General features: G+C 52.0%; 10 protein-coding genes across 10 annotated transcripts; 6 read left to right on the top strand and 4 right to left on the bottom strand.

Moving 5' to 3' along the window:
• Nucleotides 1–1,518: 1,518 nt before the first annotated feature.
• BROUX77_006362 (uncharacterized protein) lies at nt 1,519–2,699 on the bottom strand (the record flags this gene model as incomplete). Its single annotated transcript, XM_073751338.1, has 2 exons — nt 1,519–1,626; nt 1,686–2,699. The coding sequence occupies 2 exons, from the start codon at nt 2,697–2,699 to the stop codon at nt 1,519–1,521; spliced, it is 1,122 nt and encodes a 373-aa protein (XP_073603431.1).
• Nucleotides 2,700–3,609: 910 nt separating this feature from the next.
• On the top strand, nt 3,610–4,122 carry BROUX77_006363 (uncharacterized protein; the record flags this gene model as incomplete). The annotated part of the gene is made up of 1 exon (XM_073751339.1): nt 3,610–4,122. The coding sequence occupies one exon, from the start codon at nt 3,610–3,612 to the stop codon at nt 4,120–4,122; it is 513 nt and encodes a 170-aa protein (XP_073603432.1).
• Nucleotides 4,123–5,162: 1,040 nt separating this feature from the next.
• BROUX77_006364 (uncharacterized protein) lies at nt 5,163–5,414 on the top strand (the record flags this gene model as incomplete). The annotated part of the gene is made up of 1 exon (XM_073751340.1): nt 5,163–5,414. One exon carries the CDS (start codon nt 5,163–5,165, stop codon nt 5,412–5,414), a length of 252 nt encoding a protein of 83 aa, XP_073603433.1.
• Nucleotides 5,415–5,653: 239 nt separating this feature from the next.
• On the top strand, nt 5,654–6,109 carry BROUX77_006365 (uncharacterized protein; the record flags this gene model as incomplete). Its single annotated transcript, XM_073751341.1, has 2 exons — nt 5,654–5,689; nt 5,771–6,109. 2 exons carry the CDS (start codon nt 5,654–5,656, stop codon nt 6,107–6,109), a joined length of 375 nt encoding a protein of 124 aa, XP_073603434.1.
• Nucleotides 6,110–9,467: 3,358 nt separating this feature from the next.
• BROUX77_006366 (uncharacterized protein) lies at nt 9,468–10,936 on the bottom strand (the record flags this gene model as incomplete). The annotated part of the gene is made up of 2 exons (XM_073751343.1): nt 9,468–10,710; nt 10,773–10,936. 2 exons carry the CDS (start codon nt 10,934–10,936, stop codon nt 9,468–9,470), a joined length of 1,407 nt encoding a protein of 468 aa, XP_073603435.1.
• Nucleotides 10,937–14,891: 3,955 nt separating this feature from the next.
• Nucleotides 14,892–15,574, top strand: BROUX77_006367 (uncharacterized protein; the record flags this gene model as incomplete). The annotated part of the gene is made up of 3 exons (XM_073751344.1): nt 14,892–14,945; nt 15,103–15,209; nt 15,361–15,574. The coding sequence occupies 3 exons, from the start codon at nt 14,892–14,894 to the stop codon at nt 15,572–15,574; spliced, it is 375 nt and encodes a 124-aa protein (XP_073603436.1).
• A 417-nt stretch (nt 15,575–15,991) lies between these two features.
• On the bottom strand, nt 15,992–19,694 carry BROUX77_006368 (uncharacterized protein; the record flags this gene model as incomplete). Its single annotated transcript, XM_073751345.1, has 3 exons — nt 15,992–18,816; nt 18,882–19,396; nt 19,462–19,694. The coding sequence occupies 3 exons, from the start codon at nt 19,692–19,694 to the stop codon at nt 15,992–15,994; spliced, it is 3,573 nt and encodes a 1,190-aa protein (XP_073603437.1).
• Nucleotides 19,695–20,546: 852 nt separating this feature from the next.
• BROUX77_006369 (uncharacterized protein) lies at nt 20,547–22,099 on the top strand (the record flags this gene model as incomplete). The annotated part of the gene is made up of 2 exons (XM_073751346.1): nt 20,547–20,862; nt 20,937–22,099. The coding sequence occupies 2 exons, from the start codon at nt 20,547–20,549 to the stop codon at nt 22,097–22,099; spliced, it is 1,479 nt and encodes a 492-aa protein (XP_073603438.1).
• A 912-nt stretch (nt 22,100–23,011) lies between these two features.
• On the bottom strand, nt 23,012–24,051 carry BROUX77_006370 (uncharacterized protein; the record flags this gene model as incomplete). Its single annotated transcript, XM_073751347.1, has 5 exons — nt 23,012–23,230; nt 23,364–23,475; nt 23,538–23,578; nt 23,733–23,778; nt 24,020–24,051. The coding sequence occupies 5 exons, from the start codon at nt 24,049–24,051 to the stop codon at nt 23,012–23,014; spliced, it is 450 nt and encodes a 149-aa protein (XP_073603439.1).
• A 439-nt stretch (nt 24,052–24,490) lies between these two features.
• BROUX77_006371 (uncharacterized protein) lies at nt 24,491–27,249 on the top strand (the record flags this gene model as incomplete). Its single annotated transcript, XM_073751348.1, has 3 exons — nt 24,491–25,102; nt 25,164–25,877; nt 25,933–27,249. 3 exons carry the CDS (start codon nt 24,491–24,493, stop codon nt 27,247–27,249), a joined length of 2,643 nt encoding a protein of 880 aa, XP_073603440.1.
• Between the last annotated feature and the right edge of the window lie 291 nt (nt 27,250–27,540).

The raw sequence follows: 27,540 nt of genomic DNA on the forward strand, positions 1-27,540 counted from the left end.
CCTGCTTTCGCTCGGGGTCGCGGTCTGAGGCGTGCGCAGATGATCTGCGCAAGTTGGATCCGACCGCAACCAGAGCGGCCGCGACCAAGGCCCTAGCCCGACGGCCCACCCTCCCCGTCGAGCCTACCACCGCCCGCCCCTCCACCTCCCAGTGCGGGGGCTCCCCCGGGCCTCTCGGCTTAGCGCGCGCGCTGCCACTCTCGTCTGTTTGCTCGTTCTCCCTTTCTCTCTCTACTTCCTGTCTTTCCTTTGTTACTTTTCTTTTGTCATGTTCTATCTTTCTTTTGGGTTTGGTCGTCTACAGGGTAAAGGCCGAGGCTTGGGGTCTTGTTTGGGGCCTTACAAGCGAAGGACAGCCATTGCGCTGGGCGGTCGGGGGACCCTCCGCCATTATACTTCGAGCAGTGGGGATTTTCTGTATGCATGATTCTGGGTTTTTGGTTCTTTCGTTTCTGTATGTATTTTTTGGTACTAGTTTTAGTCCCTTGTCGTATGTCGAGAATACCTTGCGAGTAGACAGGTAAAATAAAGACAATCAAATCAAATCAAAATCAAGCCCGGTGTCGCGGGGCCGATGGTCCATGGTGCGCAGGCTATGCGCCTGTTATTGGACGATTTCTACACCCGGAGGTCAGGGTAACACAAAGCCATGAAGCTCATATGGCTCCTTCAGAATATCATCCCAAGCACATATGCAAAATACAAATAGTTGTACAACACAAGAATCATGCTCTAAAGCGAATACTCGTAATGAAAGACTCGGTACCCTTTTACTAACTAGCAGAAAATAGGTTCTTGTTGTTGTCTATCTTGAAGCTATCTACTGTCGGATCATATCCGGTTGATGGGGTGTCGTCTCCCCGAGCCCCTCGGGTCTACTTCGTCGGCTCCATTAGCCAACATCCTTGTCTCTCGTACCATTTTCAAGAGACACTCTACCCATGAGCTGTTGTATCTCTCTTGTAGGCCGGCCATTGCACTTTTGGATACAAGAACTGTCCCTCTCAGCTTGATCGGGGCACTCATGAGATGACCAGGCGAGCTCTGGCAGCCTGGCAGCGGCAGCGGCAGCAGGGCCGGCTGGGGGGATCCTCCGTCTCAGGCTACCTTGGTGACCGTAGTCTCTAAACCCGGAAGAAACCGTAGCCCCTAGTTCGAAATCTGCGCAAAAATGCTAGTTATACCGTTCTGTACAGAAATTTCCTGACTTGACTTGACTATATGTAATGTCTACCAAATTCACTAAGATCAAACGACGACGGATAGGTTACCGGACGGAAGTTTAAAGTCCTCCGCTCGACACGCCCATCGTTTCTGTGTGTTCGGGATGGCGCGCCATCTCCAAGCCCCGAAGAACCAGTGGTCCACACTCCGCTATGAGCAAAAGAAAACAAGTAAAAAAAAAGAAAAAAAAAAGAAAAAAAAAGGAATAGCAAAGAAAATAAAAGAACACGAAACACAGAAAAAAACAAAACCACTCTCATCACCTCCCCCCGCTCCCCGCTCCCCCTCGCTCGTTCATCCTCTGAAATTGTTGCGCCCGTTGATGGGATCGCCTCTCTCGGTGCGTGCGCTCTGTAATGGCGCCATTTCACCTCCAATCTCTTTGCAAGATACTTGCATGAGCTGTTTTTGCGGAGTAGCTTTTTGACGAAGTTCTTCCGCAGTTGTCGCTTGTTGCTTACACAGGGCCAAGGGTGGAAGGGTTCCTTGGGCTGCTGGCAAAGCGGGCAGTTCTTCTCGGCCTCTGTGTGGTCGAACCGGCCATGGTACTCCGCGAAGTCGCCATGGCCCGCTCGGGCAGTCAGGATGCGAGCGATGGTGGATCTGAGTTGGCCCTTAAGCCAGTCAACCTTGTAGGCGTTTGTCGACTCGAAGCGAGCCCCAATGTGGCTTCTAGGCTCGCAACTCTCGGTCCACGCCTTGAACTCGGCGTTCAGCTGCAACTTTTTCCATCTGCGTGCTGACGCAAGGGACATGCCGCCAGGCCTGACAAGCAGGATCTCGCTCTCACATCCTCTCTTTGCCAGCCCGTCGACGAGCTCGTTTCCGGGGACGTTGGTGTGGCCCGGGACCCATCTAACAGCGCCAACAGCTGCATCCAGTGACAAGTGCTCGGTGCCTCCCTTCCAGTCGTGAAGCAAACGGCGGATCTCATCAACCTCTCCTTGGGATGTGCCATTCTTTTTGGATCTGCAGGCGATGCGTTGCGCTACGCCCAGGTTATCGAGGCACAGGTACAGGCTACCCGCCTCCGGAGGAGCATTTTCGACAGCTGCTCGGACCGCGTTGACGGCAGCGACAGCCTCGGCATCCGCAACTTCTCGCAGGGTACCACAGGACCCAAACCCTTCGCAAAGCTTGGTGCCTCCGCAGAAGATCGCCCAGCCTGCTCCTATTCTGCCGTTCTCGTTGCGCGAGCCATCTGAGTAGGCCCATACAGTGTTTGGGCCCGACTCGGCGACTTCTCTTTGGTGCTGCTCAGCAGCCTCCTCTTTGTCCAGCTGCGGGGGCAGGGGCTCCGGTGGGCCCTTCTCTTCTGGAAGAAGTTTCTCGGACTCGTGTATAGGGTTCGGAAGCATCTTCTTGTACTCGTCTATGTGACCACCTAGCTCTGTGATGTACAGAGGGTGGTAGTTGTCTACCGTAGACGCGCGGATGGCAGCAGCCCTCTCATAGTCTCTGAGCAGCATCTCCATGGTCGGCACCGCGGAAAAGATGTGCAGTAGCTTGATGGGCGTCGTGCAATAGACCGGCAGGGCAGCTCTAAGGGCAGCTCTCAGTGCCAGTTCCAACCTCTGAGTCCCTTGCCCGGGTGAAGCAAAAGATTGACTTGACTTGACTTGACTATGTTTAACGTCTACCGTAATCACCAAGATCAAACGACGCCGGGTTGGTTACCGGATGGAAATTTAACGTCCTCCGTTTGACACGCCGCATCGTTGATGTGTGTGGCGGCGATGAGGGGCCGACGCTCGCGGGGAGGGTGTCGTGAGAAGGGGGCGAGTCCCCGGCGAGGAAAACCCCAAAGGTGGGAGAAAGCAGGCTCGGGCTCCGCAGCTCGTTCTCCTATTGAAGGGACGAGAATGGCAGCAACATTGGGATCGTGTTGCTGTTCTCGTGAGACCTCAGCAAAGGCTCGAGCGGGGGTGCCCGCGCAAGGGTTGTAGGGGGGCATGTGTGGCGGAAAAGTTCCGCGGGTTTCATCATACTTATATCATTTTTTCTGTCAGCCAACCATCAAATAAGTCACGATGCCAGAGTGGTTAATGGGTGAGACTTGAATACTTCGTTCAAGCCATCTCATGGCTTCGGCCGCGTAGGTTCGAACCCTACTCGTGACGATACTTTTTTTTTGACCTTTCCGCAGTTGAGGTGCGGGTAAGGCAGCTTGATCCTTTTTTTCGGGTGAGTAGACAGGTAAATAAAGAATCAATCAATCAATCAACCTTTTTTTCGGGTTTTTTTTTGCAGAGTGCATGTGCAACGTGTGTTCTTTTTTTTTCGGTGGAAGCGATCTGGGTTCCAGGCCACTCCGATGTCGTGGGCAACGAGCTCGCCGACAGACAAGCCAGGTGGGGTGCAGACATAATCACCACAAGGACTGGCATGTCACTCTCCTGGGCACGCAGTGAATTCCGCGCCCGGGTCACTACCGCATTTCGCGCCTGGTGGGAGGCAGAGGGTCGCAACTCCAGACCTCACCTGCGCCGCCCGGTGCAGGCCCCGAAGAAGGCTTGGACAAGTCTCCTTGACGAGACCGATCGCAACCTCGCCCGCGCGGTGCTGACAGCTTTGTCAGGACACGGCGACTTTGCGGCCTATCACCGCCGTTTCGAGCACGAGGACGCCGTGCCCTCCTGTCCCCTCTGCGGAGCCGACACGAGCCCGGAGCACATCTGGGTTTGCCACCACAACCCACAGCGGGTGTCCAGCAGCTTCTTTCAGAAGTTGATCGGTACCAAGCGCGGAGCCTGCTGGCTGGCCGCCAAAGCAGCCAAAGCCCCCACGGCCCTGTTGGCTCACCGCCGCATGAGGCCGGACACGCGGGCGCAAGACGCGGCCCCTCCCGCACTCCCTCTGCCACCTGGAGACGGCGTACCCTCGGGGTCTCCCCCTTAGCGCGTTTGCGCTGCCATCACCTCCTTTTTCCTACTTGTTTCTCTCTTTATTTGTACTTCCCTTTGTTGTTTCCTTTGTTTTTGTTTTTATGTTTGGTCTGCATCAGCGGCGAGGCCAGGACTCTGGGCCAGGTTTGGGGCCACACAAGCAAAGGACAGCCTCTGGGCTGGGCGGGTGGACACACTTTAGTCATTACACTTTGTGCGGGGGGTTTCTGTATGCATGGTTTGGATTTTAGGTTTCTGTTTCTGTATGTAATTTCTGGTACTACTTGTAGTCCCCTGTCGTATGCCGAGAATACCTCGCGAGTAGACAGGTAAATAAAGAATCAATCAATCAATCAATCTTTTTTTTTCGGGAGAACGAGACAGGAAAAAAGTTTTCTTCTTTGTCAGATGGGCGCCGAGAGGGCCTACACGCCCGTAGGAATGTCCCTTTCCTGGGCCCGCAGCCATTTCCGCGCCCGCGTCACCACCGAGTTTCGCACCTGGTGGTCGAATGAAGGTTGTGCCAACAGACCCCATTGTTAAGGATGAATCACAAGTACTGGATCTTCGCAGGATGGGATGCAATGTACAAAGATCTCGAATTGAAGAGCAAGAACAAAACTAACTCAAGATACAAAGAACAGTCTAACTACTTATAATACAAAAAGACAATCAGCCAACTTTTCGAAGGAACCAAATATTGAGTAGGCAAGCGAAAAAAGAATGTCACCATCATCTTCTTCCCCCGTCTCTCATAAGCCTTTACTCAGGATTTCATCAGACCAATAATAAGTTGCCACTACTGCTATTTTCTCGATGTCTCTAATAGTTCTTAAAAAGTGGTTCTTCTTTGCTTCAATTAGTTATAACTTCTAACCCTAACACAATCTTCTATCATCTTCTTTTACCACTTACACCATCCCATCACCATCCCGTCACCATCCCGTCCCGTCTTTATCAAGGAACCTACGCCCCGCCCCGGCTACAAGCCCAATACTGTTATATTTATCTTTCGTTTTTACCCCACCGTTTACCGCCTCATCAACCCGCACCATGGCCTCCATCCACACTAAAACAGACGAACCGTCAATTCCCGGCATCACGGCCGAGGAACTCGCTCAGTTCCCGTCGGAAGTGGTCACGCATCTGACCGAAACAAAATGCAAATCACCTCCACACGTGACAGCCGCCGTGCGCCGCACGCTGAACCCGCAGGGAGGCTACACCGACGCCCAGAAGGTGTTGGACTACCAAGTAATGTCTGAATTCTCGGTCGACGTATACCAGGTCATCGTGAACAAGTGACGTCAAGAAACAAAAATCCAGGAACAGGAAGCCACCCGACGTCTGGGAACAGGCATGGACCAGTTACAGGCACAGTTGAACAATCACGATGCCAGTGGCCCTGGAGTCTTCAGCGGGAAAGCCAAGAACAATGAGGACGTGCAGACGAAGTATCGGATCTAGAGAGACCAACTCCAGCTCAAGTTTCAAAATGAGACGTCTATCTGCAACTCGGAGTCCAAAAAAAACTCCGCTTTGCCATGCGTGTCCTGGGCGAAGACGCCGCCATCCTAACGGTCCGAGCCCGCGAGGCCATGATCAAGCACCCGTCAGACCGAAAATCATGGGTCCACACCACACTAGACGCCCTCATCTAGTACCTAGATGACGTCTACGACCGCGGCAACGACCTGATCAGGGCCGCAAGAGAAATAGCCGCCCTGTCCATGGCTACCACGCCAGACTTCCACCAGTGTGTGGCGAAATTCGAGACTCTTGCCGAAGCCCTAAGCTGGGACAACGAGACCAAGGTGATGAAGTTGCGCGCCAAGCTCAGCAACCGCATACTCGACGCGTCCACGAGTATCACGCCCCGACCCGACGTCGACGACTACCGGGTGTGGTCCAAAGCATGGTCGGACATCGCAAACAACTTTCACGACCAGGAAATCCAAAAGCTGGCCAGCTCGACACCCGACCCACAGCCCCGCGGCTAGCAGCCCTGCAACACGTCCCCCCGAAACCACTTCTACCGTCAGCCCCCGACCACGGACCTGCAAGGCGAATAGTTGCCGCCCGGAGACGCCATGGAGTTCTGTGCGACCAGTTCTCCCAGCCATGCTTCGCGCTAGGCAGGCAAGCTCCCCCCGCCGCGACCCAGAACGTACGGGCAGGAACCCGTCCCATCCGACTCAGAAAACTAAAAGCTCCGCTGCGAAGTCGAGCAGTGGGGCTCGACACTCTTTGGTTATTTATTCCATTAATAACTGTAATAAATCTGCTCTCACTGTCAAACTCTCCGTACTACCGTCCCGTAGAGAAACAATAGCCTGGAGTGGCAGCGGCTGTGACGCATTAGCAATGATGGACATAATGAAAGCACACGCCTGGGGGTTAGACATAAAACGCCTCCACCGACCCTGACCTCTAGTCTACGCCGACAGGGTCACTGCTTCAACCGTAGAATACTACACCACGACCAAGATCGCCATCGGCGATTACTCCGACACGTTAACGTTTTTTTCTGCACACGTTATCAGAATTACATCCCATCATCCTCAGCCTGCCTTGGTTCCGCCAAGCAGATCCCATCGTCGACTGGCCCACGCTCTCGATAAAGATACCCGCCCAACACCACGAGCGCGGCGAATGGAACTCACTCAATCCAATCGACAAGACGGATGTAGCCCTCACGTCGTCCGCGGGGTTCCACACACTTGCAGAAATGCAAAGCGCCGAAGTTTGTGTAACCTCGCTGGGAAAACTCCGTATACTGGCACAACGATTCACGCCAGAAGAAGAGACCGCGCTCAAACAAGCCTCCAACCCCGAACGCACCACCGTCACCGACCACACCGCAACACCCGCCTCCATCACTGTAAACAAAGTATCCCAAGAAGACATCAACATCGCCTTGACCTCGAATACTTCCGGACAACGAAACAACCTAACGACCGACAAGCCAGATGGCACACCGAACTGGCGGAATACAATCTCAAGATCATATACCAACCTAGCCACAAAGCAACCCTTCCAGACGTCCTGTCGCGAATTCCTAGTGTCAAACCCGCGAACGAAGAAGACGACCGCTTGTCCGACCGTTACAGGTGCTTATTACCCCGTACGCCACCAGATTACCATACCGAGGTACACCGCCACCGCAGGTACATAAATACTGGTAACTTCGGAGAACACTCGTCACATAAATAGCCCCGATAGCCTCACACTGCTGTCCAGAATTGGTCTTAGCTCTTCATAGAAGATTCTCGTTCTTACTTATCAAGTCACCTAATATAACTTCTAACCCTGATCAAGAAGCCACTAGCCAGTATTTCTCCGGGATTTGAGAAAGAGCATTTCTTTGTGCTCGTCATTGATGCTCTTGGTGTGTGTGGAAATAATAAGGATATGAGGCTAATCATTGATCTTTTCTCCTCCTGCGTAGGGAGCACAGGCCCAAACATAAAGGTGAAGTGCCTCATCAGCAGTCGACCCGAGCTACCGATTCGCTTTGGCTTCAACGCTATCAAGGAGACAATAAGGTGTGGTCTTTGTCTGTTTGTGTAACCCAAGTTTGTCCCACTTGATCTTGCGTCTGAAGCTGGGATGAAGTCAGTCAAAGTACATCGTCGCTCCGTTTCAGTTTGGTTGCCAAAGTTAGCTTGTTGATCATAAGTGTCCCATATATACATACACTTCTCATTAGCTCAACTTGAGGAAAAATAAAGCCTGATTCGTTGTTAACACTGTCCTGAATAGGGAATATCTTGCTGGTTCGTAGCCGGCAGGAGCCGACTTGCCAACTCGCCAGACAAGTCTGTAAATATCATGCATCGTTAAATATATTGCTTGTTTGGGCTTCTCACTAACGAATAATGGCCTCGGATATTAAAAGAGACAGTGACGTGGCGTGCAAGTATGGAGAATCGGTCTTGTGAAGGTTGCTTCAGGTCTGGATGGAGATACGGGGGAAGGGTGTGCTAGAGATTCAATGCTTGATATTTGGTACTTGCCATGATACAGAAAAGTGAATTGTAGATTTTCGGTAGTTTGAGTTTTGCTGAGGCGGCATTGACGGGTAGTTTCATGAGTATCTGGAGTGCATGCAGTTCGCCTACTTCTTTGAGACACTAATAGTCGTGCCGTTCAAGTCCGGTCGCCGGTATTGCGTCAGTAATATCCTTGTAATAAAAGTGAGTCCCCTTTCACTTCTTACATCACATGGCATGATAGAACAACTTTTGGCGGTACACCACCTCCGCAGTCCAACACACCATTGTATCATGAGTGACAAAGCCCCGGGAGTATCATTACTCAAACACCACACTTCCCTTTCTGGCAAGGCTGTACAATGGTACACAATCTCACCATGTGGGATGACATCGGACTTTCTAGAACAAAAGTTGTTCTTCTATGCACTTGGTGAGACAAGGCGTTGTCAAGAAAACGTGTCTCCGACACTTGATACACAGCTTAGCCTCTCCGCAAATAGATATTTCTGCATCAGATACCACCTGTCATGCTTCAACTCCGCATTGTGGCGGTGTCGTTTTTCTTCAAAGCTGTCAATCACTTGAAACTGATCTCCCAGCTGCTCCGATACTTCATCCCATGCTACAAAGACAGAATACACAAGCGGTGTTTCATGGTGGAGTTTGAAGTGCTACCACGGTGACGTCAATCTTGATGTAAACAATGGGTCGTTATTCCGCCAAGGAACAAGTCATGGAGAGCCAGTGCCTCGTAGATTCTGGTAAAGCCCAAGGAACCAAGTTTCGTACTTTGAAACTGAGATGCCCCTTCTACTAATTGAACATCAAACAGGAGGATGTGCAAAGAAAAAAACCTTATACTTTAATAGCACCTTCTCTCAAGTCTTCGATGCACATCACTGCCGCCCTAGCCGGATCGCATGTGAACCGTGGTACCTGGCTGTAGCATAGCACGGGCGTCAATACTGTTTCACACGAAATCTAAAAATAAACACTTGATACAGTAGTCGTTTCAAGACAACGTGGGCCTTCAGCAGCCCCTGAGAAATCACTGGGCATTGTGGAAACGGTAAACATGCAAATCACACTTCACAAGGTTGGGTCAGGAAATCAGCGCGGCAATTAGGTATTGTATCTAAGACTAAGGCCTCTAGAATGCGTCCAAAGAGTAAACACAGCCTGAAAATTCAGAACGAAAGAATGCAACGCTATAAGCAGAAACAAATAAAGATAGAACGAGAAAAAGGGGTATGAAGCAACGCACACTAGGATGGTTGTTCTAACGAAGAGAAAGCGCAACACCGAATCCACCTACTGGTCCTGAGAATCTCGGATTCAGCCAGGCCACAAGCTAGCCGACAACTTACTGGCTGTTCAGCTTCTTGACACCCTGCTGCATAGCATTCAGAAGGCCCCAGTCGTTGCTGTCCTCAGCCAGCGACCAGGCCATGACACCACTCAGACCCTTGGCCTTGATGATCTCGTCGAACTTGCGGGCGACGAGAGCGGGGGTGTCCCAGGTCCAGAAGCGGCTGGTCTCGGTGTCAACGTACCACTGGCCACCGTTCTCGGTGTCCTCTTTGCCGTTCTTGATGGCCTCCTCGAAGGACTGGCCCAGGGTCTTGGTAGGGGCGGCGGTGCTGGTGTCGCACTCTCCGAAAGCGCTCTGGCAGTCAGTGCCGCAGTGGTCAGCGGTGCTACCGCAGAAACCCCACTTGGAGCAGCACTTGTCGGTGGCGTGGCCGGCGCAGGTGAAGCCGGTGGAACCACCGCAGCTGGCGTCAGGGGAGGTGACCAGGTTGGAGGTGTCGACGACAACAGGGAAGGAAGAAGCCTCAAAGGTCATGGCACCAGAGTTGTTGGCGTCGGTGCCGTCGTCGTTCTCGGCCTTGACCAGAGGGCAGCCAATGGGCGAGGTGCAGGCGGCAGCATCCTCCAGGGTGAAGTACTTGGCGTAGAAGGCGATACCCAGGTTCAACTTGGGGGCACTGAAACCGCGCTCAAGGTAGGCGTCAATGGCAGCCAGAGAGCCCTTGATGTCGGTGTGGTGCTTGGAGGCGGTGTCACGGCGGTTGATCAGATCGTAGGTCATGACGTTGACGTAGTCGACAATCTCGTTGATTTCAGGGACCTTCTCGGGAGTGTAGGCCAACATGTCGCGCTCCAAGCCGGGCACAGCGATGGAGAGCTCCTTGTTTCCAATGGCCTTCTTGACCTCAGCCAGCAGCAGAGGGTAGGAGTCGATCTCAGAATCGTCGTTGGGGACCTGCTTGTAGTCGGCACCGTTGCCGACGGGGTACTCCCAGTCCATGTCGACACCGTCGTAGCCCAGTCTCTCGACCTCGGCGGCAATGTTCTTGGCGTACAGGGCACGCGACTCGGCAGACTTGGCACCGATGCGGAAGCCGGCGTTGTCACCCCAGCCACCGATGGCCATGCTGACCTTGGTGCCCTCGTCGAAGAGCTCGCGGACCTTGCTCAGCTCCATGAAGGGGGTGTACTCGCCAACAGGTTCGCTGGTAAACAGGGAAGAATTGGCAAAGGCGGTGATGACGTGGGTGATGCCAGCAGTCATGGTCTTGTTAGGCAGGACAGTGGTGTGGTACCTGGAGGAGCAGGTGGTTAGCACGACAATCTTCTAGAACGTGGCTCGGCAGTTGCAACTTACTGGTCAAAGTACAGGATATAGCGGGCCGCGGCACGAATGGGGTCGGCAACGGTGGGCTCGGTACCAGTGGTAGACTCAGTCGAGCGGGTAGTGCAGGGAGGGGCGGCCATGGAGGCAGAGACCCAAATGGCCAGCGCCGAAGCGACAGCGGAAATGCGAACCATCTTGAATGTAAAGAGTGACAAAAGGTAGGGAATGAAGAGTGGTGAGAAGTATTAGAAGTAGTGAACAATGATGTACCAGCACAAAAGACGAGTGGTAAATGCACAGCAAAACTATCTAATGTGAATGAATGACTGTCCAAGTGTGAGAGGAGCACTGAGGATGAGGAGGAAAGAGAAGAAGGGCAGACGATCCAGAAGCGAAACTCGGTCGTCTTATATGCAGATGGAGAGCCTCCCATCCGTCTACACAAAAGCCATGAAACCCAGACTCTGCCGACTCCTGCTCTCGGCACTCAGTCGAAATCCGACTAAAAGGCAACAAGTCGACGGATTATTCCCCCTTTGGTCCAACGTGCCCAAACAAAAAGCTGGGGCACGGAATACCAAGTCCCGAGGATGCTTCGCCAAAACCGCCCTCACTTGTGTGGTCAGATGCTGGAGTGCCAAGGATCTACTTTCCTATGCGTCCTTCATACCCTGCCCTCCCCCCAGGAGAATAAATCCAATTCATTAACCAAATTAAACTCTCGACAGCGTTCTCAGTCTGCTGGCTCCTCACTTGGACCTCCCGGGCTTTCCAGGCTCGTCCACAGTCCACATTGTCTATAGTTAAATCGGAAGCCAGCTTGGTTCCCCTTGGCCCACCGGAGCTTTGACCTCAAACAACTTTGACCCTCTACCCTCCAGGTAAATGGGGGGCTATGCTCTCGTTGGCATTGACAGTGCCTGCCAGCTTCTTGACTTGTGACGCTTGACGCTTGTCATTGCCATGCGTGCCTGTGTGTTTCTTTGGCCCAAAGCGCGATGCCCTGGGGGCGTCGGTGTCTATACTCCATTATTGCAGCAGCTCTTCTCGAGTTCCAGTATTGCAGTATTCCCAGTCACATATTGCACATCAATATCTCACCATGGCAGCATGTACCCTGTACATCGTACCTTCCTCGCATGCCTCCCAGAACTGGGCTCTTGCCCTTCTTTTTCTTCACGCTAGCCCCTCGCGCCTTCCACAACATTCTTTTTTCATCCCAACAACGAGGGCGCTCTTTCCTCCCAGGCTCCAGGCCCTTTCAACGACATCTGGTCCACAGGGTGGCGCGCAAGCAGCCCTGTTGGGCCCATGAGCTGATTATGATCGGCTTTCTCTATGCCACCCCTTTGCGCGTGTCCTCCGCAACGCTTCTTGCGGCCTAGGGCAAAAAAGAAATAACAAAAAACCCCTGTATCAACGATCTGAATCCTATCGCATCTGAAGATTGGCCACTGGAATTCTAGCGTAGTTCCATGGTGCCAGGTGTCTTACCAAAGGGACTTTTTGTTTTAGAGGCAGTGGTACCCGGATTTAAAGGCGGGATTGCCCCCAGTGGGTGGAGTTCCACTCAACAGCTCCATGGTGATTCTTGGCTGAGAAAGAAGAAGGCAGCATCCTGATGTGGTGTGGGCTCACATACATGCCTCACGGTATTAGCCGGGTTGTCTGGATAGTTTGTATGCGCATCTGGGCATGATGTAACCACTCGACACGCCTCCCCCTCCCCCTTCCCCTGCCCCTCATCCATCTCCCCGTCTCCTGATTTACACTCGCATTTCTCGAGTCCAGTCTTCTTTTTTTTGTTCTCACAATGCACGCGTCCTCGACTAGATCTTGTTCTCTTGAAATTTGGCCTTAGCCGCAACCCAGGAACAATGGGCGGTTTACCGCGCTTTCATGCACGCCTGCTTATTTGTCGTACAAGTAGTCGCCAATAACACATAACTACGCCTGTATGTATGCACCTGTGCACAAGCATATGCGTATAGTAACCTACTAATGTATTTGCCAGGTACGCACATTCATAGACTCGGGCTCCGGCTCCTGTCCTGGAAAGCTCGGCACTAGTCAAAATCAGCGAACAGGGCGCATGGTCCACAACCCACACGCCCCAAATCCGCACCTCTGCCTCCTACAATCTGAATCTGCCGCAGGACCATAAGCGTTCATCTGCGGATGCTACAACAAATGCAAGATACATGCAGGATGCAACCAACTCCCCTGCATGTCGGTAGCCGTAGCAAAAAGAAAGAGAAAAAAAAAAGTACCATGTGCACATGTATCTGCGTAGGGTTGCGTTGATGTGCATATGTTGGATACACCCACCACACATCATCTCACTTCTCACTTTACACTTTACACTTCTTCCCACGATAACTATCTGTAAAATAATTATCTGCCAGCGCCATTGTGGCCCGTGCAAAAGAGGAAAAGCCCCCAGTCCCCACTCCCCCCAAAGAAAAAAATGCACAACTCGGCTTTCATCGAGCTCATCCTCATCAAAGACCCCACGGAGCCCCATGCACCCGAAACGCCCACTTATTTACTTTCTTTCATTGTCAAAGCACCTGAAGTCCACCACCACAAGCGGCGCTTAAAAAAAAGACTGGGAAAAAAAGAAAGCTCCAGCTAGAAAGCACAAGTCCTGGGCTAACCCTACGCCTGATGCAATTGCTTGGTGTCACATTCTTGATTTCTAATCTTGCAGTGCCTTGCCCAACATGGTAAGATTCGTAGAGCGTTTAACTGACTAGGCGAGATCTTGATTGCCGATGGCTCACATCGATCATGTTCTATTCATAAACAAGCGCACATGTGCAGCTGTGGATAGGTATCTTCTAGTGGCTCTCAGTCGACGTGGTCCAAAAGTTCCGGCATAGCTCTGTCGTATTCCGAGTCGCATTGCCTCGACGGGTCGCCAAACTCTCTTCTTGTCCGACCGGCCACCGAAGCCTGTGATGGCTGTTGTAACCACTGCCTTGACTGTTCCCTCGCAGCCACCGCTAGTCTGTTAATGCTGCCGGGCTCTTCCCTCCCCCCAAGCCATCTGCCCACCTTGGCTGCCTACTCGCTAATTGCCACCCATGGATCACTGCAAAGGCATTGCCATGTTCTCAAGAGCGTCTCCCCTTTCTCGTAGAGAATGTTTTGCCAGTCCACTTCCTACTTGCTGGCGGCATTGGAGCATTACAAGCAGATAACGGCTCAGCCATTGAAAATATCGGAGGGTTTTATTCCCCAAGCCGTGCAAACTTTATGCGTGCTTTTTATTTTCCTTCTTTTTTTGGCGGTAATTCCACTCTACCAGTCAGCTGTATAAACCAACTTGCTATGATGACGCAAGCTACTGATGCTGGCCCGCTGTTTACCCAAGAACAGGTTGTTCCTCCGGCATGCAAAAGAAGCATGAAATTAGCTTAAGATTAACCTTTGTCTCTGGACTAGGAGCCCCCTTCCCCCCTTGAGCTTGTTTTCATGATCGGTGTAGAGTAGTTGATCGCCATCCATGTTGGCCCAGGTATGAAGGAGCATGTGTATCTCATGTTTTTCACCAAGGAGGGTCACTTCTATTGTTACGTGTAAGATTGGGTGGGAAGCCTGTCATTGTTGCAGCCTGGCAATTTTGTCTCCCCACCGGTGTGTTTACCAACATGCCCATCATCCTATCCCGTCGCTACGTTCCCCAGCACATGGTATCCTAGGACATCCATGCCTCGAGTTTTGTTACCAGACGTGGTGAACACAATGAAAAGGGTTGAGACCCTAAGTAGAGCCCTCCCAAACCCTCGTCCCCAAACCCAACAGACCCTAGTAATGCACGAAAAACAAATTTCCTCTCCATGATTGGTCGCCTTCGTCTCCTGCCGCCCCACAATTTCCAACCTACAGCCAGACCAACACTTCCGGAGCTCAATCCCTCCCGCCTTGCAAACTAGACCGGACCGGAGAAGACACCGCCCTGTTTGCTCCGCCCCGAATCAATCTCCGCGCGCCCCCTCCGACCGCCGTGCTCTGAACCTGGGTAGTCCCCACAAAAAAAAAAAAACCACCCACGCCGCGGTCCTCCTATCCGCAGCCGAACAACCCGCGGCTCATTGCCCCGATTGCCCACATCAGCTTACGCCCTTTCGAATACCACCGAGAACAATGGCTGGCCAAGACATGCCGCCCGTCGGCGGCTACTCCGCCGTGCAGTATAAGGTACGTGGGGCCATTGATGGGCTGCCCCCCCCCCCTTGGTGGGAACGACTGCGTCCGTTGTCGTACTGTCAAGGGCGGTTGAGCAAAATAAGGAAGAATAAGAACATGCGCAATGGTTGCAATCCGGTGCTAACATCGTCGGCGATTGGCGCTTTAGCGAAACCTCCCCGCGCGCGGATTCCGCCCCGGCGTTTTGCTGCTCGGCACCACCGCCATCGTGGCGTACGGGTGGTACAGACTGATCCACGGCATCCGCGAAGCCAAGTACGTCGTAGCATCAAACCACCAATCTCCGGACCCGGAACCCCTCCCGCCTCCACAGTACAACACACCTTGTGCCTTGTGCTCCCGCCCACCTCCCTTCCCTTAGTACACACACACACACACACATTTGCCCGCTAACACTGAACCCCAGCGAACTCGCCCGCGAGAAAATGTGGGCGCGCATGTACATCATGCCCGCGCTGCAGGCCGAGGAAGACCGCGACCTCGTCCGCCGCTGGTACGCCGACCAGGCGCGCGAACAGGCGCTGCTCGGCACCACGACTAAGCCCTACAACACCGACCGCTTCGTGCGGCCCAACATTGCTCTGACGCCGTCGCGCGCGCTGGATCCCCGCGCCCTGTAGAGACGAATGACGACAAGAAAGGCCCAGGGTCGAACCTTATAATACATGGCATTTGCTTGGTTATGCCTATGGACACAGACGGTGGGTGGTGGTGGTGGGTAGGGAGGTCCAGAGTGTTAGAGAAAAAAGCCCCCCCCCCAAAAAAAAAGGATCATGGTTCTCTGTCTCCTTGTTCGCTCTGCTCACCACAACGACAGCCGCAATGGTACTCCCATCCACTATAAAGAACAGACACTGCTTAGCAGAAGCAATCAATAAACAGAAACAACGATTTACTATCACTGGAACCATCATCTCATTAACATGAATAAATATACTGGACAGATGGTATAACTAACTACATAGAAACAAACGCAAACCTCGTCAATGTCATGCGTCTCTTTGATATAAACATCCTCACACATAACCTCGTACCCGCTACACTGGTATGGCCTGCACAATCTTGAAGCCCTCGGCCACTAGCTTTGTAATATCCTCGTTCTTATGTTGCAACAGTCCCAGGGCAAATGCGACGTCATTCCACTGCCTTTCCGTTTCGCAGCGCGCGAGGCGGGCCGCCAGCTTCTCCGACAGCTGTTTCGAGTGCTTGTCCTTTTCGACAAAGCCGAGGAGGAAGCGGATGATGCGGCGGAAGCTCTCCTCGGCCAGGTTCGGCTCGGCGCTGAGCAGCGAAAACATGTCGACAAAATGGTTGTACACGGCGTTGTCCTTGGTGCTGAGCTCGGTGAAGAACATGCGCGCCAGGTCGGCAATGCGCCGGTCTTCGTCTTCAAGGCACTTGGCCATTTCGCCCAGCTGACCCTTAACCTTGACTTGGCCGGCCAGAATAAGAAACGTCAGAGTCATCAGGCACGTGCGCTTGACACTGTCGTCGTTGTCGGCGAGACGGCGGTACAGGAAGTCGGTGTTCTCATCAATCAGGTGGTTGAAGCACACTGCCATGTCGCCCAGCGCGATGACCGCGTTGGACCGGACGGTGGCATTGGAAGACCGCTCCATGATGGTGATTAGAAGAGGGAGATTGGCCTCGCAATATTCTGAACTGACACACATCAGCTTAGCCAGACACAGTGTGGCTGCTTCCTGGAGACCCTTGTCGGTGTACTTGGTCGATGCTGCGCAAATTTCAGAGACCATCGGGCCAAAGAGAGCCAACAAGCTTTGGGGGCCATACAACAACTCGCGTTCTCTGATATGGGCCATAGCCTCCGTAAAGTCATCTTCTGTAGTGCCTCCAATGAGGTCGAGTTCATCAGCAGGCGTGTCTTTATCTTTTACGACGGCTGATGCAGCCTTTTCGGCAGACTGCTTCTCCCTTTCCTGCTTGCGTCGTTTAAAGTCCTGCTCACAAAGCTCAAGATGTACGATTTGTTTGATAGCCACGTGCCCCACAATGAATAGAAGCTGCGATAGACCAACGGCGGCATCTCGGCTTTTAAACTGGCTCAAAGGTTGGCCCTGGCTTTGTCTTTGAGTCTGGGTACTGTCCACATCCATCATTTGGGTCTGGGTATCGTTACTGGATGTTGGCCTTGAATTGGGACTGCTGAATACTGCTTTGGTCTTTCGCCGAATGATGGCCGAGCACAGAGTGTCCGGATGTCTAGCCAGGGCGTATATGGCGTTAATGGCCTGCTCAGCAACACCATACCACTCCTTGCTATCGGTCGCAATCTCTGTAATAGCTGCTAGGCGAGCCAGGACAGCGTGGTCGTTCATAAGACGAGAAAAGGTTACAGGCTTACCACCCGGACCTTCTTTGCTGCGACCAGTTGGGTTGATGTGGCGGAGAGCAATGCAGGTATACTTGGAAAGAAGCATGTCTGAGCGGCCATGAGTACCAAGACCAGTACGCAGCATCGTTTCCATTTCACCTACGGCAATCTCAGGGGCCGCAGTAGCCATCATACCGAGTACGATGATAGAGCCGCGTCTGTGGGCGCGAGAAATTTCCCTCTTCTGTACACCGTAGACTTGCCACAACTTCGTGATGACAGCCTCGGGAATTAGACCGCCCTTCATCATGGTACTCAACAGCTGCTCAAGTGAGGTCAGCTCTGCAGGAGTGGCACCAAATGTTAAGCTGATCATGTTGCGCGCAACATAATTTGCAGCGTCATTGGGACTGAAAGAGTCGGGCGCCTCGAAGAAAAGTCGCCGATAGCACTCAATGAGATGGGTTTGCACACCCTTACCCTCATCGCTGTTGCCTTTGGTCCAGATGAGGCGCAGCATGCGACGGATACCGACCTTGTTCTGTTCAATGTCGTAGGCATCGCCAATTTCAAAGTAATCCATAGCTTCGATAACTTCACTCTTGTTGCGAGAGCCTAGAAGCTGGCAGACTCTCTCGGTAGACTCGTGGAGAACATCAATGAACTTGAGAGCTTCGGAATAGTATCGTTTGGTAAGAGTCAACTTTTCAATAGCTTCAGATGTGGCAGCGGCAGTTTGTGATTTTCTAACAGCGGCAACCTTTTGCTCGTCAGACATTTCATTAAAATCCTTGGGTGTATCGCCATCCATGAGTTGCGAGTTGCCTTCCATCTCCGGCACATCGTCGGGAGCTTGTAGGGAGTCAAGTTCTTCATTGACCTTGTCTAGGCGTTCCTGCCACTCTTTCCGGGACAGGCGTGCACCATGCATGACTGTGAAGGGATGGGTTTTTATGAGAGTTCCCATCAGCTTGATGGCATTGCGACGCACGTGGCTGCTCTTGTCTTCAAGACTACGGCACGCCAGCTCAGCGACCCTCTGTCGTCTCTTGGGAAACTTTTGCTCTAGATCGCACAATCGAGTGTACACTTGAATTGCACGGCAACGACAGTAAGGGTTGATATCGAGGAATCGCTCTTCCAAAACATCAAAGAAGGCATTGAGTTGAGTTTTGTAGTTCTCGCCTCTTTCCTCCAGACGACTGAGATAAGCAATCATGTTACCACAGACCTCAATAAGCGCGCAACGGAGTGTGTAGGACTCGCTGTCAAGCTGCTTGGCTAGCATGGTGACCTGCTTGATGACGATTCTAGGAGTGAGTTCTGAGAGGCGAACAATAAAGGTTGAAACGGACTTGGGCCCGCGTGTGTCGTTGGTGTTGAACTCTTTATTGCTGAGTTCTCGCAGGATCTCTTCGGCTAGTTGGGGATAGTCGTAGGTCTCGGCAAGGATATGTAGGAACTCGGCCATGGGTTCAGATAGATGCTCGAAGTATGTAAGGTTCTGAACGATGGAGATTTGCGCGGCTAAGAAGAATCAGGTTAGAGACTTGACCAAGAAGGCGCATGCAGTTGTTTTGTTTGCAGCTCACCGTACGCATGGCCATGATGCTTCACTGCGATGCATAGCACCTTGAATGCGTGCATTTTGATCGTAGTGTGTTTCACTCTTTGCTCGCTTTCGAGAATAGTCGAAACAGGGCGTGTCATCAATCCAATAAAAGTATCACGCTCGGGTGTAGTCAGGAAGATCTTGGACAGCTTCAGCCTAAGGACCTTGCACATGATTTCCAGGGCGGACTGTAGTTGTGTTTCCGAGTTCCAGCTGCCATCTTTTTCCTTTGAAGCAGCAGTCTTCTTGCCCTTGCCGCGGCCCAGCCGTACGGGAGCCGAGGAGGACTTTTCTGCCGCCTTGGTCTCGACCGCGGCAATGGCCCATTGCAATAGGAAACCGTACATTTCCAGCATCGCTTTGTAATGTTGCATGATGTCCTGCTCTTCTTGGCTCTCGATATCAACGTGGATCGCATCAGCCTGGGCTGATAGGCCAGACATGACGACATCGAATATTCTGCCGAGGGTGTTGGCTGTAAGGGAGCCAGAGCATCTGTTACACGGTGACATTCGTGGTTAGCACGGATAGCTACATTGGGGTTTCCGCAGCGCACGTACTTGAGCATAAACTGCAGCGAGTCAAAGTATAGCGTCCTGGCCAGGGCATCGGGACTCTCGGCCACAGCGTCCACGATCTGGTCCAGCACGGCGGTCACATGGTCGTCGGTAATCGAGTCGGGGTCGTTTTCGCAGTCCAGAAGCTGGCCGTCGGCCTCGTTCGTCGGCACAGAAAACGGATCGCTCATGTAATACTTAAGCGCATCATTGATATCGAAGTTGGCCGACTCCATGGTGGCAACGGATAGTCAGCGGCGGCCGAGAAGCGTGGATGAGGGAATCAAGGCGGGGTAGTTCTGGCTGGGGCCCTCTCTTTCGGTGCGCGGAGGGCAGGAGCAGGGCTGTCTGTGGCGGCAGGAGCGCAGAGTCTGCGGATGGCCAAGTGCAGAGTCTAGCGCGGCAGTTGCGGTTTTCGGGGCGGGGTTGGCCTTGTTTTTCAGGCGGTTCAGGCCAAAGTCGCGATACTTGCGAAAGTCAACAAAAGGGACAAAGAAAGCGGCAGGTTGTGAGGCACTAGTTGTGGCCATGCCCAGAATAGTAGTTTGTTGTTTATTTGGACAGCAGCATTTGTTTTCTTTGAGGTGGGGCCGCCAGCTGCCTGGGGGTCGGCTGACACCTGCCCACGGCTTTGTTTTTCTGCTTGCCACTCAAATCATCTCTCACTCTGGTGCCGTTCTGTTGTTCCAAGCTGAACGGAACGCGCTGAAAGATTCATGCAGCAGCAAATTAACCAAGTGAAGCTGTCACATTGTCAAAAGAGGGATCAACACAACAACAATAACAACACACCGTATGTTTTTTGGCCTTTTGCATTAATTTCATTCTTCCACATATAAACCTCCGCCTTTCTACATTCCTGTCTCCATTTGCACCATCATCTGCATACCAGCTAGCAAACTCAATCTTGCTGCCGTATTGCCTGAATCCTTGTCGCAACCGAAGCCGTCTGCACCAATCATCGCATCACTTACTTCCGATCTTGGCACCACCGTCCTTTCATCTATCGCCCATTGATTCTTCGATTTGCTTCTTCGCACGTGGCTGCTGACACCCCGAATATCCAAAGTCCTCTCCAACTGTCCAGCATGGAAAACTCACAGACCTCTTATGCCAATGACACTCATACTTCTCAACAAGCCCAGGCCTTTTCCATGGTAGATCCTTCTGTATATGCACAAGAACAACACCAACAAGAACGGGCAGCGCCGCACAACTACGCACAACCTCGAAATTCCGCCGTAGAAGACCCAGAACCCGAAGATGAAGAACAGTTGAGTTCAGGCGAGGAGGAGGAAGAGGAAGAGCCTGTCGATCCTGCCATTGCCAAAGACATGGAACAACTACAAAAGCAGATACCAGGCTTCAAGGACCATTACCGCTTGATCAAGCGCATTGGCGAAGGTATGTACCAGTCCTTGCCATTGGTCCATCGGAGATCTAAAGTGACCAAGTACTAACCCAATCTTGCTGCAAAGGTACATTCTCTACTGTTTACAAAGCCGAAGACCTCTTGTACGAAAACTATGACAACTCCTGGGACCTGGAGCGAGACGACCAGAAATGGGACGCACTACCGGTAAAAGGCGCCCGAAGCACTCGCTCTCAAGTTAAACGCCGCCCAAAGTTCGTAGCCATCAAAAAGATCTACGTCACGAGCAGCCCCCAACGTATTCTAAACGAACTTGAGCTCCTCCACGATCTGAGAGGGTGCGAGGCAGTTTGTCCTCTCATCACGGCCTTTCGATACACAGACCAAGTCTTGGCTGTACTTCCATACTTCCGCCACACCGACTTCCGCGAATACTTTCGCCGTATGACCATGAAAGAAACCTCCATCTACTTGCGCCTACTTTTCGTAGCCCTCGAAAACGTTCACGAGCATCATATTCTCCACCGCGACATCAAACCCACAAACTTCCTCTACAACCCCCATACTCAACATGGTGTTCTGGTCGACTTTGGTCTTGCCGAGCGCGAAGGTGTTGATGGCAAGCCATGCATATGCCATGAACGACCCGAGCGACGCCGTGAGCGGATTGAGTCCAGCCTAGCTGCAAACTCCGGACGCACCCAGCTCGGCTACCCAGAACACGACACGCGGCCATCGCGCCGAGCAAACCGTGCTGGCACTCGTGGTTTTCGTGCGCCTGAAGTGCTGTTCAAGTGCACTGAGCAAACCACAAAGCTCGACATTTGGTCTGCCGGAGTCATCCTTTTAACAATTATGAGCAAGCGCTTCCCATTCTTCAACAGCTCTGATGACGTGGACGCCCTGATTGAAATATCCACCATCTTTGGCACCCGTGAGATGAAGAAAGCCGGTCTTCTCCACGGCTGCGTACTGGAAACCACACTCCCCACGATTGGCACTAATGGGTTCACTCTGGAGAAAATCATTTTGTGGTCTACCTGCCGCACAGAGGGCGGCGCTGATGGCAAGGGCGAGCCTCTAAACGAAGAAGAACTTCTTGCCGTTGACTTTCTCAAGCGGTGTATGACGCTGGATCCCGCAAAAAGAATCTCGGCCAAAGAGGCCCTGCAGCACGAGTTTTTGTGCTTGGGTCTGCCGCGAACAGAGCCTGATGAGGAACTGAACATCGCTCAGCCACCGTCTGAGAATGATCCATTTGATGGCTAGTAATTTTTTTTTTTTTTGGCTTGGAATAATCTGTGTACATGGGTTGAATCGGCGGACAAAAGCATATTATATCTCACTATAGTACCCTACTAGTCTCGGTATACTCACAGCATATCTGAACAATAATAATGTAGAAATCTTGTAGAACAATTGTGAGATTTTCTTCTTGTGTCCTCATGTGTCTCTGTACACACGTACAAAAGAAAAAGGATATAAAGGTACCGTGAAGCGTTGATGAGGTTGCAGTAGTTAGGGTTACTTCCACACGTCATTAGCTCATAGGTTGTCACACCTACATGTCACCAAGGTTACACAAAGAAACCCCGAAATACAGAAACCACAGCCACCTTTCAACGACGATTCTGTCTCTATGTTCTAGTAGACCTTGTTTTATTTCTTTTTTTTCCCCTTCTATCCTCATAGTTGACTGTCGATAGTACGGCGGTTCAAGCTCCTAGAATCGTCTCATCGGATGTGGGAATTCACATGTCAGCCCATCTACGCATGTATACGATACGCTTCTACACAAGCAAAACAAAAGAAAAACACGTCCTGTGACGTATGGCCGCTGTTTTCTACCGAACCTCCTCATCATGCCTTTTTTTCTTCTTTTTTGAAGCGGCCTGGATGTAGTTGTCGTGGCTCATTCACTGTCCGGCAATATGTTTTCATGTACAATTCATTCATGATCTCTTCCCTGGCCCCCCCCCCCCCCCAAAAAAAAAGCACCAAGATATCCTTTCTTTCCCTCCGTTTTCCCTTGCCATGATTTCCCTTTGTGAAACTGGAGACTTTTTGGGAGTGTTTTCTTTTTCTTTTTAGTTGTGTTCAGTTTTTTGTTATTTTGGGTGGGTTGTTGTTATTGTTGTGTAGAAAGGAGAAAAGAACAATATGCCGTCAAACGTAGGGTATTTACGCAACAAGCTCAACAACACCGCCGGCGGCAGTGATCTTCTGCTCAGCCAGCTTGCTCACCCATCTCGCCCGCACAACCAGGGGGATCTCGGGGATGCGGCCCTTGCCCAGAACCTTGGAGTAGCCCAGGGGGAGCAGGTCCAGCACGGGAGCGGTGTCCTTCTTGGCGCCGGAGACGTAAGCCTCACGGGTCTCGGTGGGAACCAGCGACCACAGCTAAGAGATGAGTCAGCTTCATAGTTCACTAGATTGTAGCCATTATGGAAACGGCCTTTTGAAGAACAGACGGAGGGGCAGTGCGCCCGGGGAGTATCGTGTGGTCGATACCGTCGGAGGGGAGAAGATGTACCTTGTCAATGTTGATCACGGGCTTCCAGAAGTGGTTCTGCTGCTTGTGGAAGTAGCGCATACCAACCTTACCGAAGTAACCGGGATGGTACTTATCCATGTTGGTACGGTGGCTGTTATTGAAGTCAGTATGTTGTCATGTTTTTCAATAAGAGTATAGCTCGAAGCAACTTACTGGTGCTGACCACCAGCCAGACCACGACCACCGGGATGTTTCTATTTCATGCAGTTAGTATTGATGAAACTGGCGTATATCTCGGTTCATCGATTTCGTCCAAGTCGCTTTCGTTCCTTCGAGTAATGGGCTTCGAGATTGGTTGTTCGATCGATGTATCCGAGGTTTGGGGGGGATTTAGAGGGTTGCTCATACGCGGTGCTTGCCGACACGACCGTTACCGGCCGAAACGTGACCACGGCTGTAGTAAGAAAGTCAGTTTTACTGTTCGATTGCTCATAACGTAATGTGTCTGGTTGTGCAGACTGGGTGTGTCGTCGATAATGATTTAAGTATCTGACGAAATCGAAAACAATAGCGCCCCTCCTTTCTATGCTGCGCGAACATGTCGAAAAGAGCGGCTTATTGCGTCGTCGTCGTTGAGATATTATCGGTTTCGATGGGAGTGTAGGAGGTGATCGGGAGCCAGAAAAAAAACGTACTGCTTCCGTGTCTTGGTAAATCTGGTAGGCATGGTGATAAGGTCGTCCCTGGTTGAACAACTGGAGATGCTTGCAAGGGAAATTGAGAGCAGAGAGATTTCAGTTTCGTCCAACTAAGAAGTGATTTTTGCTGGCTTGGCTAGAAAGCACAGAGTGGAGTGCCGAACTTTTTGTGGGGCTCCCACGAGATTTTTAGTGAGCCCTAAATTCGTAAATTCCGGTGCCCACATGAGCCTCTTCGAAAAAAGCCAAAATTCAAAAACGCCACAAAAGGGAAAATTGAAGCCACTGATATCCATGCACGTGACCCCGCGTTTGTGGCTTGTCCTCACTTGCCTATTTTGGTTGCTAAATATTACCAGTCGCGTAGCTAGGAACGCTTCAAGATTTACGATTTACGACTAGTTACCTTATCCATCCCACTTATCTAGATTGGTGCCACTGAAATCGGGCTTCTGTTTTGCCAGTATAATGTCTCTTCCCGAAGAAACGTCGGTCCAGGCGGAAAAGTCCGCCAAGTACCACCACCCATACACGCCTTATGATGTTCAACTCGATTTCATGAAGGCCGTTTATGGCGTTCTCGAGAAAGGAGATGGACAAATTGGCATCATAGAAAGCCCTACCGGCACAGGAAAGTCGCTGTCTCTCATATGTTCGGCCATGACATGGCTGAGAAATCACAAGTCATCACAGTTTGACCGATCCATCAACGACGTGAAGGAGCAATATCTGGACGAGCCTGAGTGGGTGATTGACCAAATGTTGTCGCAGAAGCGAAGGGAGCTCGCGCACAAGTGGGAGGAACGGGAAGATATGCTTGAGAAGATTCGACAAAAGGAAAAAGCCATGGAACAACGGACGAATAAACGCCGGCGAATGGAGGAAGCTCGATCTATGGGGGACGAGACAGATGACACCGAGGACCGATTCATGCTTGACAGTGTCAACGATGGTGGCCGAGATGACGATGATATGCTTTCTGGCCTCAGTAAAGACACCCGAAACTTGCTATCAAGTCTGGGGCTCGGTGGCCCGAGTAAGAAGGAAGACGAAGATGATGTGATCGAAGAGCCCTTGAAGGTAGGAAAGGACCTGTAGTGAGCTTATCATCGCTACACAATCTACATGCTAACCAAGGCAGATTTATTATGCGTCAAGAACCCACTCTCAACTGAGCCAGTTTATCGCCGAACTCCGGCGACCCGAGTTTCCGTCGAGTCTACCATCTTCTTTGCAATCGAGAAAACAGGACAAAAAGACACCAGGAGAGCCGGTGAAAGCTATTCCTCTATCATCCCGCAAGAACCTCTGCATTAATCCGACAGTATCTCGCTTGTCCTCGGTACAAGCTATCAACGACCGCTGTGCCGAACTGCAGCAGGGAAAGTCTGGTGGTAAATGCGGGTATATGCCCGGAGCAGAGCTTCTTTCTCAGACGCACCAATTCCGCGACACTGCACTGGCAACACTTCCTGACATCGAGGACCTGCATCGACTCGGGAAATCGCTTTCGGTGTGTCCCTACTATGCATCCCGAGCTGCGATTGCGGGTGCCGAGATTATAACCCTGCCTTATCCGCTTCTCTTGCAAAAGAGCGCTCGGGAAACCTTGGGCATAAAACTCGAGGGAAATGTGGTTATCATCGACGAGGCACACAACATTATGGATGCCATTTCCAGCGTGCATACAGCCTCGATCAAGCTCAGCGAACTCCAAAGATGCCGCCAGATGCTCGGCGTCTATGTCAAGAAATTCGGCAAGCGGCTCAAGCCAGAAAACCGAGTGCAGGTTGGACGGGTTGGACGAGTCATGGAATGTCTTATATCGTGGCTTATCCAGGCACAGAATGAAAAGGTACTTGTCAATTATGCGAAACACGGCCCGATACATGCTGACTCTGCAGTTCTAGGCCGAACATGCCATTGTCAGTGCCACCGAGCTTCTGAGTCGAAAGGGTGCAGACCAAATCAACTTGTTCAAGTTGGTTGAGTATGTGCAAGAGTCCAAGTTGGCGTACAAAATCGAAGGCTATCTCTCCCACGTGGAAGCCGAGCAAGCCAAGCAACAGGGAAAACCACCGTCGTCGATCTCGAGCAAACCTGTTTTGCAGACCCTTGTGTCGTTTTTGCTTGCGTTGACAAATCTCAGTTTTGAGGGGCGCATTTTCTCGCAGAAGCTTGAGCCTAAAACAGAAGGCCGGGATATGCAACTATCATACCTTTTGCTGTCGCCAACACAGTCTTTTTCAAGCATCGCCTCCAGCGCACGGGCTATAATTCTTGCGGGAGGAACCATGTCACCGTTTAATGACTATGTTTCTCATCTTTTCCCCCAGCTGGCGGCCAACAAGATTACTACGTTGAGTTGTGGACACGTGATCCCTCCATCAAACCTCTGTGTCTGGACATTGGGAAAGGGACGGAATGGGCCCTTCGAGTTCAGCTTCCAGCGGCGCAGCGACAAGGAGATGATTACGCAGCTTGGGATGTCTCTGGTGAACATGTGCAACGTAGTACCTGATGGTGTGGTTGTGTTTTTCCCTAGTTATGGCTATCTTGACGATGTGGCTAGGGTGTGGAGAGGAAATGGCAAGGATGGCGACAGCATTTGGGCGCGTCTTGAAAGCCGCAAAGCGATATTCTGCGAGTCCAAAGAAGCCTCGAGTGACGAAATACTGCAGACGTACACCGAGGCGATTATGGGGCCCAACAAGGCGAAGGGCGGCAGAGGGGCTATGCTGCTTGGCGTTGTAGGCGGCAAAATGAGCGAAGGCATCAACTTTTCGGACCAGCTGGGCCGGTGTGTCGTGGTTGTCGGGCTGCCGTTTCCAAACATCAACTCGCCAGACTGGAAGGCCAAGATGGAATACATTGAGACGACTGCGGTTGAGCGACTGACTCGGGCCAACGGGGAGGGCGAGTCGGTAGGTGCAACAGCAGCACCGATGGCACACGAACAAGCGGTGGCCATGGGCAAGAAAGAGGCACGTGAGTTTTATGAAAATGCGTGTATGCGGGCAGTCAACCAGAGCATTGGGCGTGCCATTCGCCACCGGAATGATTACGCAGCAATCATCCTAGCTGATAGACGTTATAGCACGCCGCGCATCCAAGATAAGCTTCCGGGCTGGATCCGCGGAGGCATGGTGGCCGAGAGCCACGAGAAGGGCCTGCCGGAACTCATGGGCGCCCTGGGCAGCTTTTTCCGCGCAAAGACGAGCATGTGAATGCTCAAGTAAAAGCCTTGTGGGTGGTGCGAAAGGGCGGCGGGGTGCAACTAGCAGATGAGAAACATTGGTGACGTCAGGGACAGTGTGGTGGGTGGGCTGGGTGTACAGGCCAAATATAGAGTTATTCAGGTGGTCGCATGTCATAAGACGCACATTCCAGCGCTGCAGGGAGCCGTAGGCCGGTAGCGTGGTGGTGGAAGAGACGAAAGACACGGCCCTGGAAGGTGTAATAGTAGCGATATAGAGGCCCGTCAGTCTGGCACGCGACTGGGCAGACGTGGGGTTTTG

Source organism: Berkeleyomyces rouxiae (genome assembly GCF_048999995.1).
Source record: "Berkeleyomyces rouxiae strain 22BRR77 chromosome Unknown BrBRR77_ptg000008l, whole genome shotgun sequence".
Lineage (NCBI taxonomy): Eukaryota > Fungi > Ascomycota > Sordariomycetes > Microascales > Ceratocystidaceae > Berkeleyomyces > Berkeleyomyces rouxiae.